At 35.6% G+C, this 23,164-nt stretch overlaps 2 protein-coding genes across 2 annotated transcripts in view; one reads left to right on the top strand and one right to left on the bottom strand.

Moving 5' to 3' along the window:
• The window catches only part of LOC136025140 (uncharacterized), a gene marked incomplete in the record, with an annotated part of 224,685 nt that overhangs the window by 20,701 nt on the left and 180,820 nt on the right, over nt 1-23,164 (top strand).
• The window catches only part of LOC136025139 (glycine--tRNA ligase-like), a 60,651-nt gene continuing 40,110 nt past the window's right edge, over nt 2,624-23,164 (bottom strand). Inside the window, exons 11-14 of the mRNA XM_065700888.1 lie at nt 18,165-18,360; nt 12,250-12,343; nt 6,535-6,722; nt 2,624-2,772 (exon numbers count right to left, since the gene is read on the bottom strand). Coding sequence (XP_065556960.1) covers nt 2,674-2,772; nt 6,535-6,722; nt 12,250-12,343; nt 18,165-18,360 — 577 coding nt within the window. The 3' untranslated portion in view covers nt 2,624-2,673. The remainder of the gene's footprint in view (nt 2,773-6,534; nt 6,723-12,249; nt 12,344-18,164; nt 18,361-23,164) is intronic.

Here is a 23,164-nt window from a genome sequence, read left to right as displayed (position 1 = left end):
CCGATCTTGTCATTGCGAATTTCTACCCTTTTGTGCTACAAGATAGAAATTTTAGCTCGATTACGGCCAAAAAGATATGGAGAGAAAATTCGGGTACCCAATTGGACTTTAACTACAGATTTCCCCAATTTATTTGTTTTCTACTTTTCAAAAAATATGTCAGATATTCTTTTTAGATCATTGAATAACTAGTTTATATTTTGTTTCAAGGAGGTATATCAAGCGCCATTCAGATGATTTTGCCACTATTGATTAGTATCATATAGCAGCTAATGTTAAATACCTTCGTTACTTGGTTTCCTTCATCCTCCCATGTCAATGCCACAAGCGTCAGGTACACGAAAAGACAGTTGTGCGTTTTATTATGAATGGTCTCAATATTGTTCTTAAACGTAAGCCATCAGCAAGAACTGGATTTGGGAAACTGTAAAAACAGAGCTTTTGTCGAAGAGACTGATATCCAGAGATGGACTTGTTGAAGACTATTTTAGAAGGGGGTTTTAACATAATTGTGGATGCTCCTCAGGTATTTGATAATTTAGTTCAAATTTTAGTGCCTGCCCTGGAGCATGCTCAATTTTTGTATACAGTTAGATATGAAACAGTTAGTATCTGAAGAGAATAGGACGAGGGGACATTTTGCGGAAGAGGTTTTAGCCGAGCTAGTGAAATGTAAATATAAGGAGACGACAGCTCGGGTTCGGCACACTTTCCGTCTTACTTGGGAATCTTTTGGAGCCAAAACTAGTGATAATGTAGAGCAATTTTGCAGCAGAATTTCCAATCGAATGAGCTCCTTTCGAAGTTTCCAAGACAACTCGTTCATTACAAATTGTTTTGGTCAGAAGATGCAAAGAAAAAAAAAGTGAATATTATATTGCGCCTACATAGCTTTTATGACTAAAAATCTTTCTTGTTATTTCCCACTGTCTTATTTGAAAAACTATACCTGTTTTTCCATCCTAATCTATTCAAAGCCTCCCTCTTTGTATCCTCCCAAGAGGCTACAATTTCCCTTAATCCTTCCTTACGACCTACTTTCTCCCCATTCGGGACAACTTCCTTTTGTTTGGTCCTAGATGGTTTTAACCTTTCTCTCATTTGAGCCCTAGAAATCGCGATAGAACCACATTTTCCGCACAGCTTACTATTTGAAATACGGTCAGCAAGACGGGCAAAAAAACCTGTTTACGATTCCTCTAGAGATAATCTAACAAATCCTCCTCTTTCTTTCAGAACACCTACGTTTCAGAATTATATTTGACCACTGTTATCACTATAACTTCCAATATTCTGATCTTGGCTCGCCGACTCATCTTTCTGTTCTTTCCAACTTTTTTCAACCGTGAAAAAACACCCTGTGCCTTGGCTATTTTGCTGTAAACATCTTAACTAATAATATTACCTAGGTATGTGAAGCTTTCCACTTGACCAATCTTCTTGATATTCAAAATCACCCCTTCACCTCCACTTATTCCCAGTCTGTTTGACCTAGTCTTCTTAAAATTAGTTTTCTAACCTGTTCTTGCGCTCTGAAAATCTCCTAAACTCTCAAAAATCTCCAAAAATAATTATTTTTGATAGCATTTTCATCTAGGGGATTCAAATCATCAACATAATCTAAATCAGTTTAAATTTCCCACTTGATTCTATGCTCTGTCATTAGGACTAAGTCCATCAAAATAATCCATATAAATGGGATAGAATATAACCTAACTTAACTCCTGACTCAATGCGAAATCAGCAACAAACCTCACTTCTTATCTTAGCTGCAAAAAAGTTATTTTAGTACACAAAAATAACCACGTTTATGTATTTATCTGGTATACCCTACAAGGATAGGACCTTCGCTAAAAGTCTTCTATCGACTACCTTCCTTCCAGAGGAGTTTAATTAAAGTTTTTCAAAATCGCTAGGTACTCCCCCCTTTTCAAAAATCATATTCACAATCCTCAGTAATTTATCTTAAACTTTCCAATCCCCTTATTGTAAACATTCATTTACCACACTATCAACACCTGTGCCTCACTATTTTAATCCTATTAGTTCTTTCTGCAAAGGTCAGAACCACACAAAGCACAAAAAAGAATGATTAGAGTAGGTAATTTTTCATGAAACTCATACGGAGAAATCTCCTACCCAAATGCTAGAAAACTTGCCCAAAATAAACTGAGATCCTACGTTGATCAGAAATACAATCGAGAATTTCATGAATGGAGAAAAACTCATAAATATTCAAGATGGTCACTGAAAGTTTTTTAATTGTTTAAGGATCCCCCAAACACTGGTTCAAAAGCCCCCTTCTCTCCCAACAGAAAACTGAAAAACTGGGACATCAAATATTACATATTTTACACATTTTGGAATAGCAGTTTTAGCCTTTTCGACAATGACTCATGGGGTAGTCGTTACGAAAACCAATATTGGTACCTTCAATTTTTAAAGACATGACTTTTATTGTTAATTGCTTTGCATAACCCTGCAAATCTGAAAATTTCAAGACGTGGGAATCGTCCTTTTTGCTCAGAATGTAGCTAAACACCATTTTAGTTACATCAAAGTGATAAAGATACATAAGAGTATAAGCCGATCTTAAACTTTTCAGTCTTAAATAAAGACAGGATATGATGAAAGATCTTTACTTAAACATTTATGCAGATAAAAAAAGATAGCTTATTCTTGTTGAATAAAGGCAGGATACTTTGCTCTTACTTCGCTCCAACTTAATTTTCCACATGACAGGCTTTTAATAACGGCAGCCACTTCGTTCACCTAAAATCAACAAGCTGATTAATAAAATCAAGCATGATTGAATCTTAATTCAAGACATTAACTTGCTCCTGATGGCGATTCAGGAACACAAAAACAATCTCATACAAGGACAAACATAAAACTGACGAATCCGTTCCTAAGCGCAGGAAAAACCCTTAAAACTCCATTTGTTCCACACACTAGAGCTCTCCTGTACAGCATGCGACCTTGTCCCAAAATACTGGCCAGCTAGCAACAACGGCCCCTAGGAACTTCCGCATACAGGCAGAGCATTATCGTGACAACCCCTCTGTCTGAAGCTTCGCAGTTAAATAAAGATTTACAACGAACAAATATGAATTTTTACAAAAGAGTTCAAATAATAAGATGTGTTGATGAGCCACTGACGCATTGAAGGGAAAATAAATTACATAAATTTTTTTAATGTCTTTCACACCTAAGGGGCTTGGAATTGCATTCAAAGTATGGTACCCATATTACAATAATAATTTAAAAGTATATCCTATCTAATTTTAAGAGTTGTTAGTTTTTATCGAACCAGTTGTAATCGATGAAAAAACAGGGGAAGAACATGATGCATATCAGTAAAAAAAAAATAGAAAGGCACTTTTAGCTTTCACAGTTTCCTAGAAAATTTTTGCTGTGTAACGCAACACCTTTTAGGTTACTGCGACTGGTGTAAGTGACTGAAGTTCCATTAAAGGAACACGTAATTAAAGGGGGGAAAAGGACATTAAAGGAATACAAATATTAAACAATTACAGCTCGTGAAAAAAGGAGCGATCATAAACAGACAACATTTTAAAACGTTATCTTTTAAAAGCTACCCTATGTCCTATAGTTGCAAACCGATATGAAGAAATATAGGTTGTGATCTGTCAGGGACTCGGCAACTGACGTGAAAAACGGAAAAAGTAAGGCAAAAAAGTAGGCAAAGAAAGAGATGATCGGTATTAATTGCTCCGACTATTTATTGTATATACATTAACTCAAAATTATTTATCTATCTAAAAATATCACCTACTGATTCATATTTTGTACAGAACACTTTCCTAAGATGTCAATATGTCTTTATGTTCTGAAAAATCCTTGATAACTTATTTGTCAACAAGAACGTAGCTTAGCTTTATAGCCAATGTAGAGTCTAAATAATCCAATTGAAATAAAATCTGATTTTTAGTTGATATCCTTCTCGTAAGTTCGATCAATATATTTACTAATTAGAGATACAACAAAATAGAAGAATTTTTAAGCAGGGTATAACGCTTCTTTTGTATTTGATATCAAGTCCCGTTTAAACTTTTTTGCCAAGAACAGAATATATGACACGAACTTTTAGCACCGATTCCTAGATTCCTCTACTGACCATATTCCAGCCGAACGACACTAGGCAGCAACATTATAAATACCAAATTGATTCTAGTCAAAACAGCGCCACCCACGGATTAGTTTGGTTGGTCTTCATCATGTTCTTCATTTCTTCATCATGTTCAGCAATTTCAGATTGGTCAGAACAAGTAACTTTAAAATTGAAACTCTTGCGTTAAACGATTTATAGCAAGTTCATTTTAGGAAATACAAACAGAAATTTTTAAAATTTTTGCGAAAAAACGTGCCTTTGATCACAAAACATTATTATATCTAACCAGCGACGACAGGGACGAAAATACAACCTTTTATAGAGCATTTAATATTTATTTGCACTATGTAGTAGGTGAGTTACTACCTAAAGTAATTGTATAGTCAATGTGAAGTGCCTAATGTGCAGTACCATTCTCCGTCACTATCTTCACTGATAATATAATTTATTATAGAATCATATGACCAGAGACAAACTCCAGGTTTATAACGCTTAAATATGGTATGTCTTTGACAAAAAATTTCTCTGTTTATCATTTGAAATAATTTTTTTTGACACAAATTTCTTTGTTTATTTAAATTCAGAGCAATATGTAGAATCTTAAACAAAAATTTTTGTTACTTGCAAACAATTTTAAAAAGGGATATGGAACTGATCTACAAATGGTTCTGACCTCATTACTGCCAATTGAAAAAAAAGAAGCAAATTCAGGCTACATATTTGAAGCCAGTATCAAAAATACCATCGACAAAACAATTTTGTTTGAAATATATAAACAAAACATTTCGATGCACCTGATAAAAAAGTCCCAAAGGGCTTAATGGCAGCAGGTATCATTCTTCTCTATTCTATGCATTTTAGTAAGCCGTCCTGGCTGAGTGGTTGGTGCGCTGGTGTAGAAATTCTGTGTCCAAGGGGCACGGGTTCAATCCCAGTTGGAACCAGTTATTTAGTTTGGGACAGGGGTCAGTGGCGTAACTCTGTAAGCTCAGCCAGAGTCGACCCAGCTCTAAATGGGTACCTGGAGAAATCTGGGGAAGGCAAGCAGGAAGGGTGTGTGAAAGCACAGGATGGTTGGCCCCCAACCCCCCATTGCATTTCCTGGCTGAAGGGCCACGAAACAGAAATCAGCACCACCGGTTTGGACCTTGAGGGTCTAGTGTTGTCTTACTTACTTTACTACTTTTTATGCATTTTAGTAGCAATTATTTTTACATTATTTTACATGCCATTCATACATATGTAACATGTATTCTACTTTCCAAAAATACACACATGATTAGTAATCTTTTGCAAGGGAAAACCTTTCTGTCCTTGAAGAAAACCAAGCAATCCTGATTTCTTTTTAAAATTGAAATTGTATCCCGTACAGGATGCGAAATTTCCATTCTCAAAAGAAGCTCTAGTCATATTTCTAAATGAATGTACTAGATTTAGTGAAATACCTAGTTTATCCTGACTATTAAGATTATTATTAACGGGGGAAAAATCGAAGGAAGAGGAAATTACATTATTGAGATATTTATACGGGAGAATACTAACTTGATAATATCTATTCTTTGAAATTACAAGACGTTTACACTTAAAGTAAAATTTATTAATTTTATGAGGAGTCAAAGTCTTAGATGACAAAAATTTAGCAGCTTCATTTTGATTTTTTTGTATGATAAAATATTTCTAGCCCATATGGAGCATAGGGAATGTGTTTTTAACTCGGCAAATCACTCACGGAAATCTTGACAATTTTGAGGCTAAGCAACATAATTAAGTTTACATATTCCTTTTTTCAACCCAAATCGAACGAACTACATTTTTAAACCAGGAAATTTTTTATCATGGTAATAGTTTCCCTGAATGAATAATGGGGTCTCTTCTGAGTCCCCTATATCAGTTTATCGTAGATGACGATATTTTACAAGTGATGTCGCGACAATTTTACCGCTTAGGGTAAACCATACGACCACATTTAGGCGAAAGCGTAGCCATATTAGACTACTGAAAAGGCGGCATTGTTGAACGACACAACCACATTTAGGATAGTGGTACAAACCAATTCCAAACTAAGGAAGAAGTTCTAAGCAAGAAAAGGGTGGCCGAGTTGGTGAATTATGCTAGCTTTGAATCACAGAGATTTCAGCTTCGATTCTTGACGTTATAGTCTAGCAAAACCAACTTTGATGAATAAATTTTCAAAGGTACGAGAACTTACTACAACTGTTGCATGGCGCCACTCTAACTGCTTCAACATTAAACCAGTTCCGACTCAGGCTTTGATTCCAGAGCGCTGGTAATCATCATAGCTACATGAGGAAAATAGTTTTAAAGGTCATGCAACGCGAAATTAAAGTCACATAGCCGATGCTTCCGAATGTGGTTCCATTCAATTAATCTTTATCTCTTACCGGCAGTCGAACTTGCAGCATAGAGTCTCGGTCCCTTAGAGTCACAGAATGGGGTTCTTTAAGTGTGTCAAAATCCACAGTAACTGCAAAAGGCACCCCAAGCTCATCCGTTCTTGCATAGCGACGACCTACAGACCCTGAGGAGGTGTTGACTTCAGACGGAATCTCTTGATCTTCCAAATCTTGTGCTGAAAAGAAAGAATTAAGTTCACCAAAAAGTAAAATATGATTACAAAAAAATACAACGCTGGGCCTCATCGCAGCAAAATCAGAGACGAAAAATTTTGTCCGCACATCTTCATGAGCTGATGGTTGGTGATTCGTTGCGACCGTCTTAGGCATTTCAAGTCTAGAAATTCTAGTTGTCGTTCTTCTTCTGCCTTTAGTGACCAGGTCTCACAGCCGTATAGAAGTATGGAGCGGACGCTTGCCGATTGTTAGATTATACTCTAACTCTTAGATTTTACTGTACTTACTCCTCTAACTCTTAGACCAAGCTTGACTAGAAGGCCAGTTTGTGGGTTTTCCATCGCAGTTCTATGAATGCTGAAGACTTTCAACTCAATTAAGCAATAATTAAAAGAAAAAAAAAGATTATAATATAAGCTCACTCACAAAAAAGAAATAAATAGAAGAAAGAAGTGAAATATATTTAATAAATCAGACAGACTTCTATCAATCCTATACAAAAAAGAGAAAAAGGAAAAAGTAAATAAGAAAAAAGAAGAAGAAAAAACATCAAAGAAGCAAATAAAACATTTTTAAGATTTTTGGCGGATAAGGTAAACGAGAAACACCTTCCGCACGAATAAAAATATGTTTTGCAAATCTTATGCCGCATAATTATTATGATCGGAGATAAAAGAGGGTGGTGCACTAAATGGGCTACAGGAGCATCCGCAAGCTTCTAAACATTCGCACTATTTTTACTTATACACACGAATTTAGCTTATTTCAATATTTAAAGATAATCACCGGCCTTAACAGATGCACTAAGGCAACTGTAAAGTCCTAAATCTTCACATTGGATGAAGGAATAAACTAATTTTTTTTCTCAATAATTAAATATATTTTATTCTAATTAAACTTATTCTCTAAATCCAATAAAACAATCACAATTTTTTAATCGTTTTTGTGTGGCAGTTTTTTAAGTGTTTGCCTGAAACATCGAGAATCCAACAATAGATACTCGAGGAACTCACCATACTAAAAGCACTAAAAAAAACTTATTGTATTTTGAAATTTAACATACGAAATTACATTATAAAATATTCATAAGCAATGAAAAAAAAGAAAGCCCAAAAATCCCCAGTTTTGCCAAGAAATAAAGTTTAAAAATTCAAGAGTCAAATCTATAGTGAATGGAAAAAAGAAATATGATTTTTATTTTTGTAGATTTGGATACACATAATTTCAGTGCTGCGATTCAAAAGATACTATTGCAACTTTTAGAAGAAAGAAGGAATACTAAAAATCAATTTGACTATTATTAATTTACTGTTATTTAACAGATAGCCGTTTTCGGCAAAGAAGGTACAGGCAAAATACTTTGATATTCAAAAGTTGCATTAGTTAACTACTTCTATAAACGAGAATAGAATATATATTTAAGGCCAATTCACAATGAAACTTCTACTAATGCAGAGATTTAACTAGCACTAATTTCAGCAATCAGTTGAAACCAAACTCGTTGACAATAGAGTTTCAGCTACCGTCCAGAATAGGATCAAGCCAAAACCGAAGTCCAATCGACTTGAACTTATATGAGGCCGAGAACTATCTGATTGGCTAATACTTGAACTTCGTCAAGATAGAAAACTGCAAAGAAGCTATAAACTGCAAACAGCTATCCATTGCAGGGCATGGAATTCGATTCCGGCGATAAGGTTGTTTGAATAAGTAACCATAACAATCTAAATAAAAAGAAGCTAAATAATAAATGGAAAAAGGGAATAAAGAAAATGTGAAGTATTGGGCGAAGCTACTGGAGCTCGTCAGAGCTCAAGAACTGTAGTATGACAAGAGAAACAAGGACTATATGAAATATAAGATAAAGAAAAATACATGAGACAATCACGGTGTTATTTGATTTCAGTGTTTAAATTATCCATTGAGAATGGTAAAATCTGATTACTTAGCAGTAGGTAGGACCACGTTTCGGGAAGTTAAATCTCATTGTGAATGGGCCTATAGGAGAAATCAGAGAGAGAATGAGAAAGATGGGTTTATTAATTTAAATAAAAAAAAAACAAAACAGGCAAATGGCCAGAAGCAAAGCTAGTTTCGGCTTACAACCTCAATGCACATACAAATAAAACAAGAGCTAAGAGCTCATATGGCACTTGTGACGAGATCGGAAGAGCCAAGAGCTCTCTTGGTATAAGCTCTAACAAAATTCTTAGAATCAATAGATTGCTTTAAAAGGAAAATCAGAGGCTTAATCGTCGGGATTTAAGATAAGAGCTGTGAGTCACGAGGTCCTTCTAAACATCAAAATTTATTAAGATCCGATTACCCACTCGTAAGTTAAAAATACCTCAATTTTTCTAGTTTTTCCTCTCCCTTCAGCCCTCCAGATTGTCGAATCGGGAAAAGTGACTTTATCGAGTCATTTTGTGCAGCTCCCTTACACGCCTACTAATTTTCATCGTCCTAGTACGTCCAGAAGCACCAGATTCGCCAAAGCACTGAGACCCACCCCCTAACTCCCCCAAAGAGAGCGGATCTAGTCCGGTTACGCCAATTATGTCAATCACCTATCTATAGCTTGTGCTTATTCTTCTCATCAAGTTTCATCCCGATCTCTCCACTCTAAGCGGTTTCCAAGATTTCTGTTTCCCCCCTTCAACCCTCTATGTCCCCGGATCCTATTCGAATTGAAAATGCAGCATCTGAGACATAAGATTCTTCTATATATCAAGTTTCATTAAGATCCGATTACCCATTCGTAAGATACCTCGATTTTCACGTTTCGCGCGAATTCAGATGTCCCATTCCAACTCCCCCCAATGTCACCGGATCTGGTCGGGATTTAAAATGGGATTTCTAGAGAAAAGATCCTTCTAAATATCAAACTTCATTAAGATCTGATCATCTGTTCGTAAGTTACAAATACCTCATTTTTTCTAATTTTTCTGAATTACTCCCCCCCCCCAACTCCACCAAAGAGAGCGGATCCGGTCCATTTATGTTAGTCACGTATCTTGGAATTGTGCTTATTCTTCCTACCAAGTTTTCTCCTGATCACTCCGCTTTAAGTGTTTTCCAAGATTTCCGGTCCCTCCCCCCAATGATACTGGATCCAGTCAGGATTTAAAATAAGAGTTCTGAGTTACGACGTCCTTCTAAATATGACATTTTATTAAGATCCGATCACTCTTTCGTAAGTTAAAAATACCTCATTTTTCTAATTTTCAGAATTAACCCCCCCCCCCAAAGGGAGCAGACCCGTTCTGGTTATGTCAATCACGTATCTAGGACTTGTGATCATTTTTCCCATCAAGTTTCATCCCCCTCCCTCTACTCAAAGCGTTTTCTAAGATTTTAGGTCCCCCCCCCCAGCTCCCCCAATGTCACCGGATCCGGTCGGGAATTTAAATAAGTGCTTTGAGATAGATATACTTCCAAACATAAAATTTCATTAAGATCCGATCACTCGTTCGTAAGTTAAAAATACCTCATTTTTTCGATTTAACCGTCCCCCACTCTCCCCCCCCCCACACATGGTTGAATTAGGGAAAAGACAATTTCTAATTTAATCTGGTTTATTTCCTGATACGCCAGCCAAATTTCATCGTCCTAGCTTACTTGGAAGTGCCTAAAGTAGCAAAACCAGGACAGACAGACAGACAGACCGACCGACAGAATTTGCAATGTCACTTGGTAGATACTAAGTGCCATAACAATACGAAAAAGGAGAGAGAGAGAAAAAAAACAATTAAAAGGAAAAGAAAAAAAACAATTAAAAGGAAAAGAAAAAAAAATCAATTACCCTGCATTTTGATCAATACAGGATTGCACTTCAAAAAAAAAACTAAAAAAGACAAAACAAAAAGAAACTAAAACCACTTGATCAGCATCGCCTAAAACAAAACCAACATCTTGGCTCCACTTGAGGTCCACTAAACTATCAAAACCATATATATTAAGGCAAAATAGCTTTAATTCCCGCCAAAATTCACGAAAATTACCCTTGTTTCTTAAAGTCGTAGGTAAACAATTCCATGCACGGGGTTCTAGATGTCGAATAGAAAATTGAGATCTACGGGTAATAGCAAGCGGGCGACGCATTATATTGGACTGTCTCGTAATATGTGTATGAATTTCACTTCATAATTCAAACATACTTTTAAAACATATTGGTAAACAAAATGACAAAATTTATATATAAAAAGGATTCGATAAAAAGTAGTAAGTCCTGCTAAAGGGAAGATTTTGCAATCTAGATTTTGCAACCGTTTTTGTGCCGAGTCTTTAAAACCTACACCACACAACACTCGAAGCGCTTTATTCTGCAATGCTCGAATATGATGGAAATGAAAAGGAAACATACTACCCCAAACAGTACTACAATATAGCAGATAAAGTTGAACTAAGGAATAATACGATGTTCTTAAAATATCTCTTGGGAGAATGTACTTCAACTTTCTTAAAATGCCAACATTCCTTCCGAGTTAAAGACTAATATAATGTGTGTGTAGGTTCTCTAAAAGTAAGACATAAATATTTTGTACAATTTATTCTTAAAATACTCATATCAGCAAAATTAAGTCTGTCTATCCAAGGGTAACAACTTGAGCTCCTACCATACAATAAAAAGCAAGATTTACTATAATTCAAATTTAACTCATCAAGCTACATCCACTTTTGAACAAACTCCAGACAGGAACTATTACGACTCAACAGCTGAATTCCTGTTTGTACAGCTACAGTTTAATAAGGGTCATCCGCAAAGCTGCGAACAATTCCTTTTTCCCGTCACATCCAGATTGAAGATCATACGAAAGCATATGAAAATCTTTGCATGAATCATTTGTAAGAACTAGAGATAGCAGTGACCAAGAACAGATCCTTGAGGTACTCCAAATTTAGCATTACTAACTGAAGAAACATTATCCCCTAGTTGTACATATTGGGTTTTTCATTCAAGAAATGGTCCTCTAAAACCACAATTTTCTAATTTGGCAATAAGCATAAAATGGTCAACACGGTGAAAAGCTTTTACAATATCAAGAAAAACAGAAGCGACTTTCATACCATTATCCAATGCATCACTCACAAAATTGCATGCTCAGTAGATTAACCCCTCCGAAAACCAAACTGATTTGGATTAGAAAATGACTTACTCTCCAAAAATTCAACCATTCTTTTATTAATTTCTCAAACAATCTAGATACTACTGGTAATAAAGAAATGGGCCTATAATTTCCTAGTACATTTTTATCCCCGCCTTTATAAACAGGAATAACTTCTGCAATTTTAAAACAACTTAGAAACACTCCAGTCCAAAAACATTCATTAAGTAAATACACCAAATGACAAGAGAGTTCTAAGTTTCTTGAGAACCAATTCAGATATGAAAAAAAAAGTCTGAGCAATTCAAAACGGATTAAGATCGTTGAATTCAAATTTCAGTTTAAAAAAAAATTCCACGTAACACTTCTTAAATCACCAAACCAACTTAAAGAGCATTTTAATTTCAAGAAAAAAACTTACAGATTTGTTTCACAAAAGGCATAAAATCCGGTTTGTTGCTCAACGGGAGAACACAGCATTTGTATGGAGCAACAATCGGCGGAAGTTTCAAGAACTAGAAAAAGAAAAAAAGAAAAAAAAAGAAGAAAAAGTGTAAATGTTTCCTTACCAAATCAAAAAACAACAATAGCTAAGAGCTCATATGGAACTTGTGACGAGGCCGGAAGAGCCAAGAGCTCATATGGTATGAGCTCTAGCAAAATTCTAAGAATCAATAGATTCTTTAATAGGAAAATCAGAGGCTTTAAAGGAAAATGAGAGGCTTAATGCCGGTCGGGATTTAAAATAAGAGCTCTGAGTCACGATGTCCTTCTAAATATCAAAAATTCATTAAGATCCGATCACCCATTCGTAAGTGATAAATACCTCATTATTTCGAATTTTTTCTCTCCCTTCAGCCCCCCAGATGGTCGAATCGTGGAAAAAGACTTTATCAAGTCAACTTGTTCTGCTCCCTGACACGCCAACCAATTTTCATCGGCCTAGCACGTCCAGAAGCACCAAACTCGCCAAAGCACTGAACCCCACCCCCTAACTCCCCCAATGGGACCGAATCCAAAACGATTGTGTCTATCACGTATCTACGACATTTGCTTATTCTACCCACCAAGCTTCATACCGATTTCTCCACTCTAAGCATTTTCCAAGATTCCTCCAACTCTCCCAATGTCAACAAATCTGGTCGGGATTTGTAATCAGAGCTCTGAGACATGAGTTCTTTCTAAATATCAAATTTCATTAAGATCCTGTCACCCGTTCTCAAGTTAAAAATACCTCAATTTTTCTAATATTTCCAAATTAACACCCCAGCTCTGAGACATGAGTTCTTTCTAAATATCGAATTTCATTAAGATCCTGTCACCGGTTCTCAAGTTAAAAATACCTCAATTTTTCTGATATTTCCAAATTAACAACCCCCCCCCCCAACTCCTTCAAAGAGAACGGATCCGTTGCAATTATGTCAATCACGTATCCAGAACTTGTGCTTATTCTTCCCATCAAGTTTCATCCCGATCTCTCCACTCTAAGCGTTTTCCAAGATGTCTGTTTCCCCCTCGCGCCCCTATGTCCCCGGATCTAATTTGAGTCGAAAATGGAGCATCTGAGACATAAGATCCTTCTATATTTCAAGTTTCATTAAGATACGATTACCTATTCGTAAGATAAAGATACCCCAATTTTCAAGTTTTCCAAGAATTCCGGTTTCCCCCTCCGACTCCCCCCAATGTCGCTGGATCTGGTTGAAATTTAAAACAAGAGCTCTAAAGCACAATATCCTTCTAAATATCAAATTTCATTAAGATCTGATCACCAGTTCGTAAGTTACAAATGCCAAATTTTTTCAAATTTTTCCGAATTATTCTCCCCCCCCCCAACTCCACTTAAGAGACCGGATCCGGTCCGGTTATGTCAGTCACGGTTCCCCCAAACTGCCCCCCCCCAGTGACACTGGATCCGGTCGGGATATAAAACAAGAGATCTGAGTTTCGATGTCCTTCTAAATATGAAGTTTCATTAAGATCCGATCACTCAGTCGTAAGTTAAAATACGTCATTTTTTTCTAATTTTTCAGAATTAACCTCCCCCCCAACTCCCCCACATGGAGCGGATCCATTCCGATTATGTCAATCACGTATCTAGGACTTCTGCTGATTTTTCCTACCAAGTTTCATCCCGATCCCTCCAGTCTAAGCGTTTTCCAAGATTTTAGCCCCCCCCCCAAACTCCCCCCAATGTCACCGGATCCGGTCGGAATTCAAAAAAAGAGCTCTGAGATACGATATCCTTATAAATACCAAATTTCATTGAGATCTGATCACACGTTCGTAAGTTAAAAATACCTCATTTTTTCTATTTTTTTCAGAATTAATCCCCCCCCCCGCAAAGAGTCCTACAAAAAGAGAACGAATCCGTTCCGATTATGTCAATCACGTATCTAGGACTTGTGCTTATTTTTCTCACCAAGTTTCATCCCTATCCCTCCACTCTAAGCGTTTTCCAAAATTTTAGGTCCCCCCCCCCAATGTCACCATGTCCAGTTGGGATTTAAAATAAGAGCTCTGAGACACGATATCCTTCCAAACATCAAATTTTATGAAGATCTGATCACCCATTAGTAAGTTAAAAATACCTCTTTTTTTCTAATTTTTCCGGTTTAACCGTCCCCCCACTCCCTCCCCCAGATGGTCGAATCGGGGAAACAGCAATTTCTAATTCAATCTGGTCTGGTTCCTGATAGGCTCACCAAATTTCATCGTCCTAGCTTACCTGGAAGTGACTAAAGAAGCAAAACTGGGACCAACAGAATTTGCGATCGCTTTATGTCACTTAGTAGGAAGGAAAATACGAAATAAAAGGTATATAAGGTTGAAACGAACATTAGAATAAAACTTTTCACATTTGAAGACATAGATATTTTAGAAATTAAATAAAAAAAACTAATTTTTTTAGCTGAAAGTAAGGAGCGACATTAAAACTTAAAACGAACAGAAATTACTCCGTATATGAAATGAGTTGTCCCCTCCGCAATCCCTCGCTCTTTACGCTAAAAGCTTTTAATTATTTTAAAAAGTAGAATTGTGGCAAAGAGTCAAATTTGTATATTAATTCTTTTTTTGGCTAAATGGCTTTCTCTTAGTTTTGATCAGACGGTTTTGAGAAATAAGGGGTGGAGAAGGAGGCCTAGTTGCCCTCCAATTTTTCGGTTACTTAAAAAGACAACTAGAACTTTTAATTTTTAACGAATGTTTTTATTATTAAAAAATATACGTAACTTAAGAATTAACTCACGTAGCAAACTTTCATAACCTTATATTTTTATTATGTAAACGAAGGGGTTTGTACCCTCGTTAATACCTCGCTCTTTACACTAAATCGTAAGTTTTGTCCTAATTCTTTAAGAATGACCCCTGAATCAGAAAGGCCGTAGAATAAATAGTTGAAATTACTAAAAATACTTTAGCATAAAGAGCAAGGTATTTATCTCCTCCTAAATACCTCGCTCTTTATGCTAAAGTATTTTTAGAACCCCTCATATGCGTAATAATCTCTATTCATTTTAAGTTTCAATGCTACTTCTTCCTTTCATTTGAAAAAACGTTTTCATGTTTATTTTTCATTGTTTTCTTATAGCAATGCTAGAGAATCCTGCGCCCTTATCATTAAATTTTTCTTCCCCCATGACAGATTCCTCCAAGGAAAGATCCCCCAACATAGCCCCCTCTCCTCAGCCCCACCCCCAAACAAAATAAAATCCCCCTGAAAACGTCTGTACACTTCCCAATAACCATTACTATATGTAAACACTGGTCAAAGTTTGTAACTTGCGGTTCCTCCCCCAGGGATTGTGGGGGAGTAAGTTATCCCCAAAGACATAATTATTATGGTTTCAACTATACTGAACAAAATGGCTATCTCAAAATTTTGATCCGTTGACTTTGGGAAAAAAATGAGCGTGGGAGGGGGCCTAGATGCCCTCCAATTTTTTTGGTCACTTAAAAAGGGCACTAGAACTTTTCATTTCCGTTAGAATGAGCCCTCTTGCGACATTCTAGGACCACTTGGTCGATACGATGAACCTGGGAAAAAAAACAACAAAAAAAACAAATAAACACGCACCCGTGATTTGTCTTCTGGCAAAAAATAAAAAAATTCCACATTTTTGTAGATAGGAGCTTGAAACTTCTACTGTAGGGTTCTCTGATACGCTGAATCTGATGGTGTCATTTTCGTTAAGATCCTACGACTTTTAGGGGGTGTTTCCCCCTATTTTCCTAAATAAGGCAAATTTTCTCAGGCTCGTAACTTTTGATAAGTAAGACTAAACTTGATGAAACTTATATATTTAAAATCAGCATTAAAATGCGATTCTTTTGATGTAGCTATTGATATCAAAATTCAATTTTTTAGAGTTTTGGTTACTATTGAGCCGGGTCGCTCCTTACTACAGTTCGTTACCACGAACTGTTTGAAAGCAAATTGATGAAGAGGTGGAGGATCCGTTAAGTATCCAAATTTATGAGGAAGCCTTATGCTGAGGAACCCTTGTTTCTTTTACAAATAAATTCCTTGTCGCTTGCTTGTTATTTGACTCGTCCACCATTTTTACCGTTCAAGTTAAAATTGCATATGCACCCATGGAAGTAAGAAAGAGCTTCTTAATTTAGAAGTTTAAATAAAAGATCTAAAGCTGATCTGGCCAACCATGACAAAAAAAGAAATGAATGTAAAGACGACAAACGGGTCTATGCCCAGTAAGTGAAAACGAAGAAAAACAACAATAATCAAACGAATATTTCGCCCGTATCAAACAAGAACTTTTCAGCGTAAAATATATATATATATATATATATATATATATATATATATATATATATATATATATATATATATATATATATATTTAAATTAAAATGGACCTACCCTAAAATATATAATATGCAATTACTTAAAATTTAGCATTTGAAGCTACCTTCATTAAACCAGAAAAGTACCTGAGGGTAGCTTCCATGATTTGATGAAGGTAGCTTCAAATTGTAACTGGTATATAATTGTATAGTATATATTTTAGGTTAGTCTATCTTAGTTTTTTTTTCTCTTTCTTTTTTTTCATGCTGAAGATGCCTTGTTAGATACAAGCGAAATATTCATTGCATTTTTATTGTTTTTCTTCGTTTTCATTTACTGGTCATAGACCCGTTTGTCATCGTTACGCTTATTCCTTTGCGTTTTCTGTTCAGAAGTTCAACATCTTAAACGCAGGAAGGGGACTGATTTGAAAAAGCAAAACAGAGCTAATCAGGCACATTAGGTTGGAAATGTGGAAAAATATGGCTAAATCACAAGATAACAGAATTTCTCAAGGAGGGGGAGCGGCGAAGTCAGAAGCACCCTATACGATGTACGTAACCGCATGAATGGATGGACCTCCCGTATTTCAGTTCTTTATGAAAAAGAAGATTTCTGACCATGGTTATAAGATTCGTCTATTTTTAACTCATACATTTTTAGATTACTTTTTTTGTCAAATTTATCAATTTTCAGCAAGCGGTAAAGTGACACTAATCGGTTTGAGGCTGTACTGCTTGATTCTCACTGAATCTGGTGAGAACTTGAACGCGAGGAAATTCGTATATATTGTTGCATAAGCAACAAAATTATACAGAAATTATACCATACTTTTCACCCATTATTTTGACAAATTTCCCCCTCTCTCCAAATCCTACATTTGTTCCCACCTTAAAACGAAACACCATAAATCTGGACATCGATAGTAGAAAAAAGTTTGTCTAGTCATCACATAATTTGTAGCAAGAATTGAAAGATGACATGCTATTAAGTTAGGTATTTCAAAGAAATGTTTTTTAGATTTTTATAGCTATAATTATTTAAAATTCTGACGATTGATTGTATAATTCGATAGGCAAAACTGAAACCCAATAAGAAAATTTAAGATCACTAAGATCAGGAAAGTACTCAGAAAGCCTCCTTCCCAAAAAAATCTCACGGCTCTTCAAATATTTCTATATAGCTGGAACATTATGTATGTCTTACTAGACTTGTAGTACCCATTTAACAAAATTAGCTGAGAATTTACATTTCTGTTACAAGAATCGTGAAATTAATGTTGCGGCTCCAATGTTGCGGCAAAATCTTTTTGTTTCTTCATTTTCTAGTGGATAAATGAGTTAGGGAGACAGAAAGAGAGATAGAGATGGAGAGAAAGAGAAAGAGGGAGATTAGAGAGAGAGTTGAGAAAAAAATGAGAGAGGAGCGAAAAAAGAGAGAAAATAGAGAAGAGAGAGAGAGAGAGAGAGAGAGAGAGAGAGAGAGAGAGAGAGAGAGAGAGAGAGAGAACAAAAAGAAAATATTCATACCGTCCGTTTTTCATCACCTTCTCGGACACCAAAGTTATGTTCAAGTATCACATAAAGTATACGTCCAATTCCGAATGAGGGCTCGATAACACTGGGCACAAAATTTTCTACATGAACCTTTTTCATTTGTCTTCTCACTTCTACCATCTCTGAAGTAATTGAGTAAGATTTGTCATTGACTTGCAAATCAAATTTTCTAAAAAAAAATTCATAACAATATAAGCATTAAATATTTCCTTTGTCCTAGAATACGATCTCAGCTTCTTAAAACGTACCGTTAAGTACTGTTTTACAGACAGGTGAATTTTAGCTTTTTAATTCAGCAGACAATGCCTCAATCTAAAAAGTGAGAAAAGACACGTATCAAAAGTCTATTACCCCCCCCCCCCCCCAACTAATCCATAAACAACACTGCGTCTTAATTTTTCGATTAAATTCGAAAAACTCTACTGGCAAATTGTTCACATTGTCTCTTAACAGAGTATATACTATTCGGACTAATAAGATTGTCAATGCATACTAATTTCTGACAACATTCCATTCTATCACCAGTGACATTTATGCCCAGAGTTATTTAACAAACATAATTTCCATAATTTAACAAAGCCAAATGGCATGGAAGAATGGCATGACTGAAAATTTAAAATAATTACAAGGAAACTTTCCTTGGTACTTCATTAAAAAAAGACTCCATTAACAAAGAAGAAAAGAAACTGAAGATTTAGCAACACAGAAAAAGCAGGAGATCCACTAGACCGAAGCAAAAAAAAAAAAATCTACTTTGACGAATTAAAGCTGAATTTAAATCTAAATAGCTTGAATTGCGTTAAATTTAGGATGAGTATTAAGCTATATAGCCATTGATAATCACACGTTGGTTATATAGTTGTATTCCATTGCTTGCTTGCAGTACGAACAGACGTTTTCTGTCTCACTTGGCATCCGCAATTCTGATGGGTTGTTTCTTTTTGTTCGGAGCACACTAATGAAAGATGAAATTTGTACGGTTTTCAACGTCTGGCAAAATATTGAATATTTGATTTTTATCCAAAATATAGCTGCTTCTGTTGTTGGTAGATAGCTAAATTAAAACTTTCCAGGGAGATTATTAGGTCGATGCAGTCCATTCGAGCAATGGCTAGAAGCCCTAACTTAACACTTTTTAAATATTATTCTCGGTGTGGGTCATAGGAGCAGGTTTAATAAACAGAAAAATGAACTTTGGAATGAACTGAGAAGAGAGAAGAAGTTGCTACTACTGCCAGAAGTTGGTACTGTCGTCTCGCAAAAGTTCCTGAGAAATGAGTTGAAGCGACCCTAGTGAGACTTGAAAAGCCGCAGGCAAATGCCAATGAATAGATAGATAGATAAGTGTATTTTAAAGCCAAATATACTGCCATGAACACAGTACAAACACCATAAACGAAAGACACAAATAAGATGAACTTTCATCAGTGATTATCATAAAACGCTTACATGAAACACTGCATTAGCCTAATACTAGCACTTAATGCTTGAAAAAAAAAAAAAATTGAAGAATATCCCGAATGTTTAGCAAAAACATTAATTTATAGTTAAATTATAGAATTTTAGAAATAACAAGTGACTTTTCAATCACCACGTACTTTTGTTCCTCCAATAGTGGTTGTCTGCTGATAAAGTGCTACATTTCATTCTAGTTGAATAACAACCTTGTCTAGAGACCTTAGCAGAATACTGTTAGGCACCCCCTCACCCCCAGAGAACTGCTTATTTTCGGACAAATTAAAGCTACAAAAGAAGCACAAACTTCAGTCAGCGGTTTCACAATAGGTTTATCCATTTCTCATGATATTTGATGAGCGTGGCAAATCTAAATAATCTAAAAATAATTGTCAAACATCATTTAAATGTTTTAATCGTTTTGCACAGAAATAGAACAATTGAGACAAACAAACTATTGGCGTCTATAATATCCTGAATAGTTGCAAAATATGATGTACAGATATTTACAAAGACCTTGGCCAGGTACAAAAGAAGATACGAAGGAAGGAGGGCAAGTTCGTTACCCTACCCCCACCCATCCCCCTTCCGAGACAAAATCAAAAATTCAGAACATGCAAACAATACGGTCATTAATGGACCTGGGTCCAAGCACAATGTGTACCCTTGAAATGAGATCCAATCGACATAATACCTAAAAATCCAACAACTACTACTTATTTCATGGTTCTGCGCCTAAGCATTGTAGCTTACTGGGATAACAACCTTCAAAATTTTGCATTCCACAGAGGCTCGGTTATTTACCCTTAAATATGTATTAAATAAAGGCTTTAATCCAAAAAGAGACTAAAAGAAGACCAAATAAAGAGCAATTTTCAAAGAAAATAAGACCCTATATCCATTTTTATTTCATGAATCACCCACCACAAACGGATCCGACCCTCCTGCTCCAAAAGAATTAGGAAAAATTCCCAAATTGATAAAATCCGATCGGATAAGACGGATTAAAAATCTGACCCTCCTGATAAAAAAAATAAAATCAGGAGAAATTTTTCCAGATGTTTTCCTCCACCAGTTTTGAAGTTAGAATGTTCCTTTACACAAATCCAGTGAAAAACTTGTTGCCACCGGTTATCATAGAGACTAAAAAAAAATGTTGGCACAATTCCTGATATGATTACCCGAAGAAGGAAACGCCAATAAAATAGTGTTTCTTACTGAGTGGCCACATTAGTCTTAAAGGCAAATAAATACAAGGCAGATTCAACTCAAGAATGACTTTCACGGCCATATTTTTAGTAGAATCAATTCTATCACAAGGCTTCCGAGGCGTAAGTGCCGAATGATCCAGGTATATTTAAATATGTGACGCACTAAAGACATAAATACACAAGATTTGGGATTTCAGTCTTTTCATTTTAACATTAACTTAAAAAGGGAAAAGTTCAATGAATGAATAAATGAAATTTATTGCCCATTTTTAAACAACAGTTAGCAAACGGAGTAATAATACTAACAACAATTATGAAAACATAAGGAGATACAACAAAATAAACACAATAAAAAAGAAGAAAAACTTCAAACCAATGAACTAAAATAAAACAAATAAACATCACTTTAAAAAAAAAAATGTAAAAGTCATGATTCAGAGCAAGCCAACTTCTAAATTATTGGGCATTCATTTGACTGATCGTATTTGAAGAGCTGGCTCTGCAAAATGTGCTTTTATTCTACTTTCAAGGGCTATGATGAGAGAAAGGTTGAGTGGCTAGGACACGTTCACCACTGAATCATTAAAGATTAGCAGAGATCGTCCTTTTCAGTTATCCATCTACGGCTAAACGACAATCAGATCGTCTCCGAATAGGATGGGAAGAAATCGTAAGAAAGTCATTAAAAGATATTGGAAATTCATGAGAGGCTCTAAAGAAGGGAGCTTTGAAAAGACTGGGATGGAGAAAGTGGGCAAAGCTATAATGGCCATAGGTGGCTTGGTGCTGAAATAAATCGTCAGTAGTAATATTTTAATAGCAATAAGGGGGAGTTTTTTTCCCCCTTCCAACAGAAGGGACCATAAGAGAGATGACGACAGAAAGTACGGGATAACAATAACACCACAAAGGCCTACAAGCAACAATTTACTACCAACAAAGAATCCGTACCTGCGGCGGACTTAATTCGCAAAACGCTAGACTACAGCCAAACGAGTCGATTTAAGATTTGACGCAAGACAGAATGTTCAGATAAGCAATAGTACTAGAAGCGACATATACTTAATTACAATGCATAACAGAAGCAGTACAAGACCGTTGAGAACGTGGGTCAAATACAAGTGCTTCATCTTTACGCTCACTAAACTTAAGACAAATCTTACGATACGCACTTAACAGCCTATAGAAATTTTCCCCGATCCGGCAAGAAGATCTGCTAGGACTCAGCATAATATCAGTATAATTTAGGAGCCTAATATCTATTCCAGAAACAACTCTGTACTACAACCTGCTGGGGCTCAACAACACTATTACTATACAAAGGAGAGGAACTGGTAGCTCATTGCTAATGACTTATATACAGGAATCAATACTGCAGACCTATTAGTCCGTGTATATAAACCGGGAGAATTTATATGTACTTTAAACTTACGGTACAGATCTCTAAGAGTTATAACTATAAACCCAGACAGACCATGATGACAAGCACTTTAAAATAAGCTGCTTTTGTATGCCTTTTAATTGTCCTAAAATTATTCATATAGTCATCCTAATCATAGTTTTCCTAGTAAACAAGCGGATTTGAGTCTCAACTAGACGTAAGTTACTTGGGCAACGTGAAGTTTTGTAGCAGCAATGGTTAGCTTTACTAGACAAAGTGTGACAGGAGCAACTTTTTGATTGATTTTTTTTGCCATCAATAAAAACACTGTAGTAGCCAAAGCCTTGAATTTTTCAAAATGGTATATCCTAAGAAGACCGTCTCAAATTACGATGTTTCTAGTTAAATCAAATTTATTTTCGATTTCATGACGCAATCAATATTGTTGCTTTTAAAATGTATCACGTACAACAAACTAATGTTGCATCACAGTCCTCCAAAACATAAAACCTAACAACCCACTTTATATTACTATTATTTATAGAAATACAAAATGGACTAAGGATACGTCGTTTAGAGAACTCAAGTTCAAATATCTAAAGAGAAGCTAAACTAAAAGTCCTCACATAGTTATATCACTTTTAATTAATGCATATAAAGGATTTTGGTGTCCCCTGGAAGTCTCAAAAGCCACCTATGGTCAACAGTCCCCACTTTAGTATCATGTGATCCAGCATCCTAACTATATCCACACTACTCAACTAAAAAAAAAAAAAAAAAAAAAAAGAAAAAAAAGCGAAGCACATTGAAAAAGATTTTTCGCTAAAAATACAAGAATCTTTTTTTAACTAAACTTTTGAACGGGAAGAAGAATGCTTCCGCATTACGGCTCTCCTATGAAATCTATCTGGATATTACATTACCAA

This window comes from Artemia franciscana, chromosome 3, assembly GCF_032884065.1.
Source record: "Artemia franciscana chromosome 3, ASM3288406v1, whole genome shotgun sequence".
Classification (NCBI taxonomy): Eukaryota; Metazoa; Arthropoda; class Branchiopoda; order Anostraca; family Artemiidae; genus Artemia; species Artemia franciscana.
This window is presented reverse-complemented; position numbering and strand designations above follow the sequence as displayed.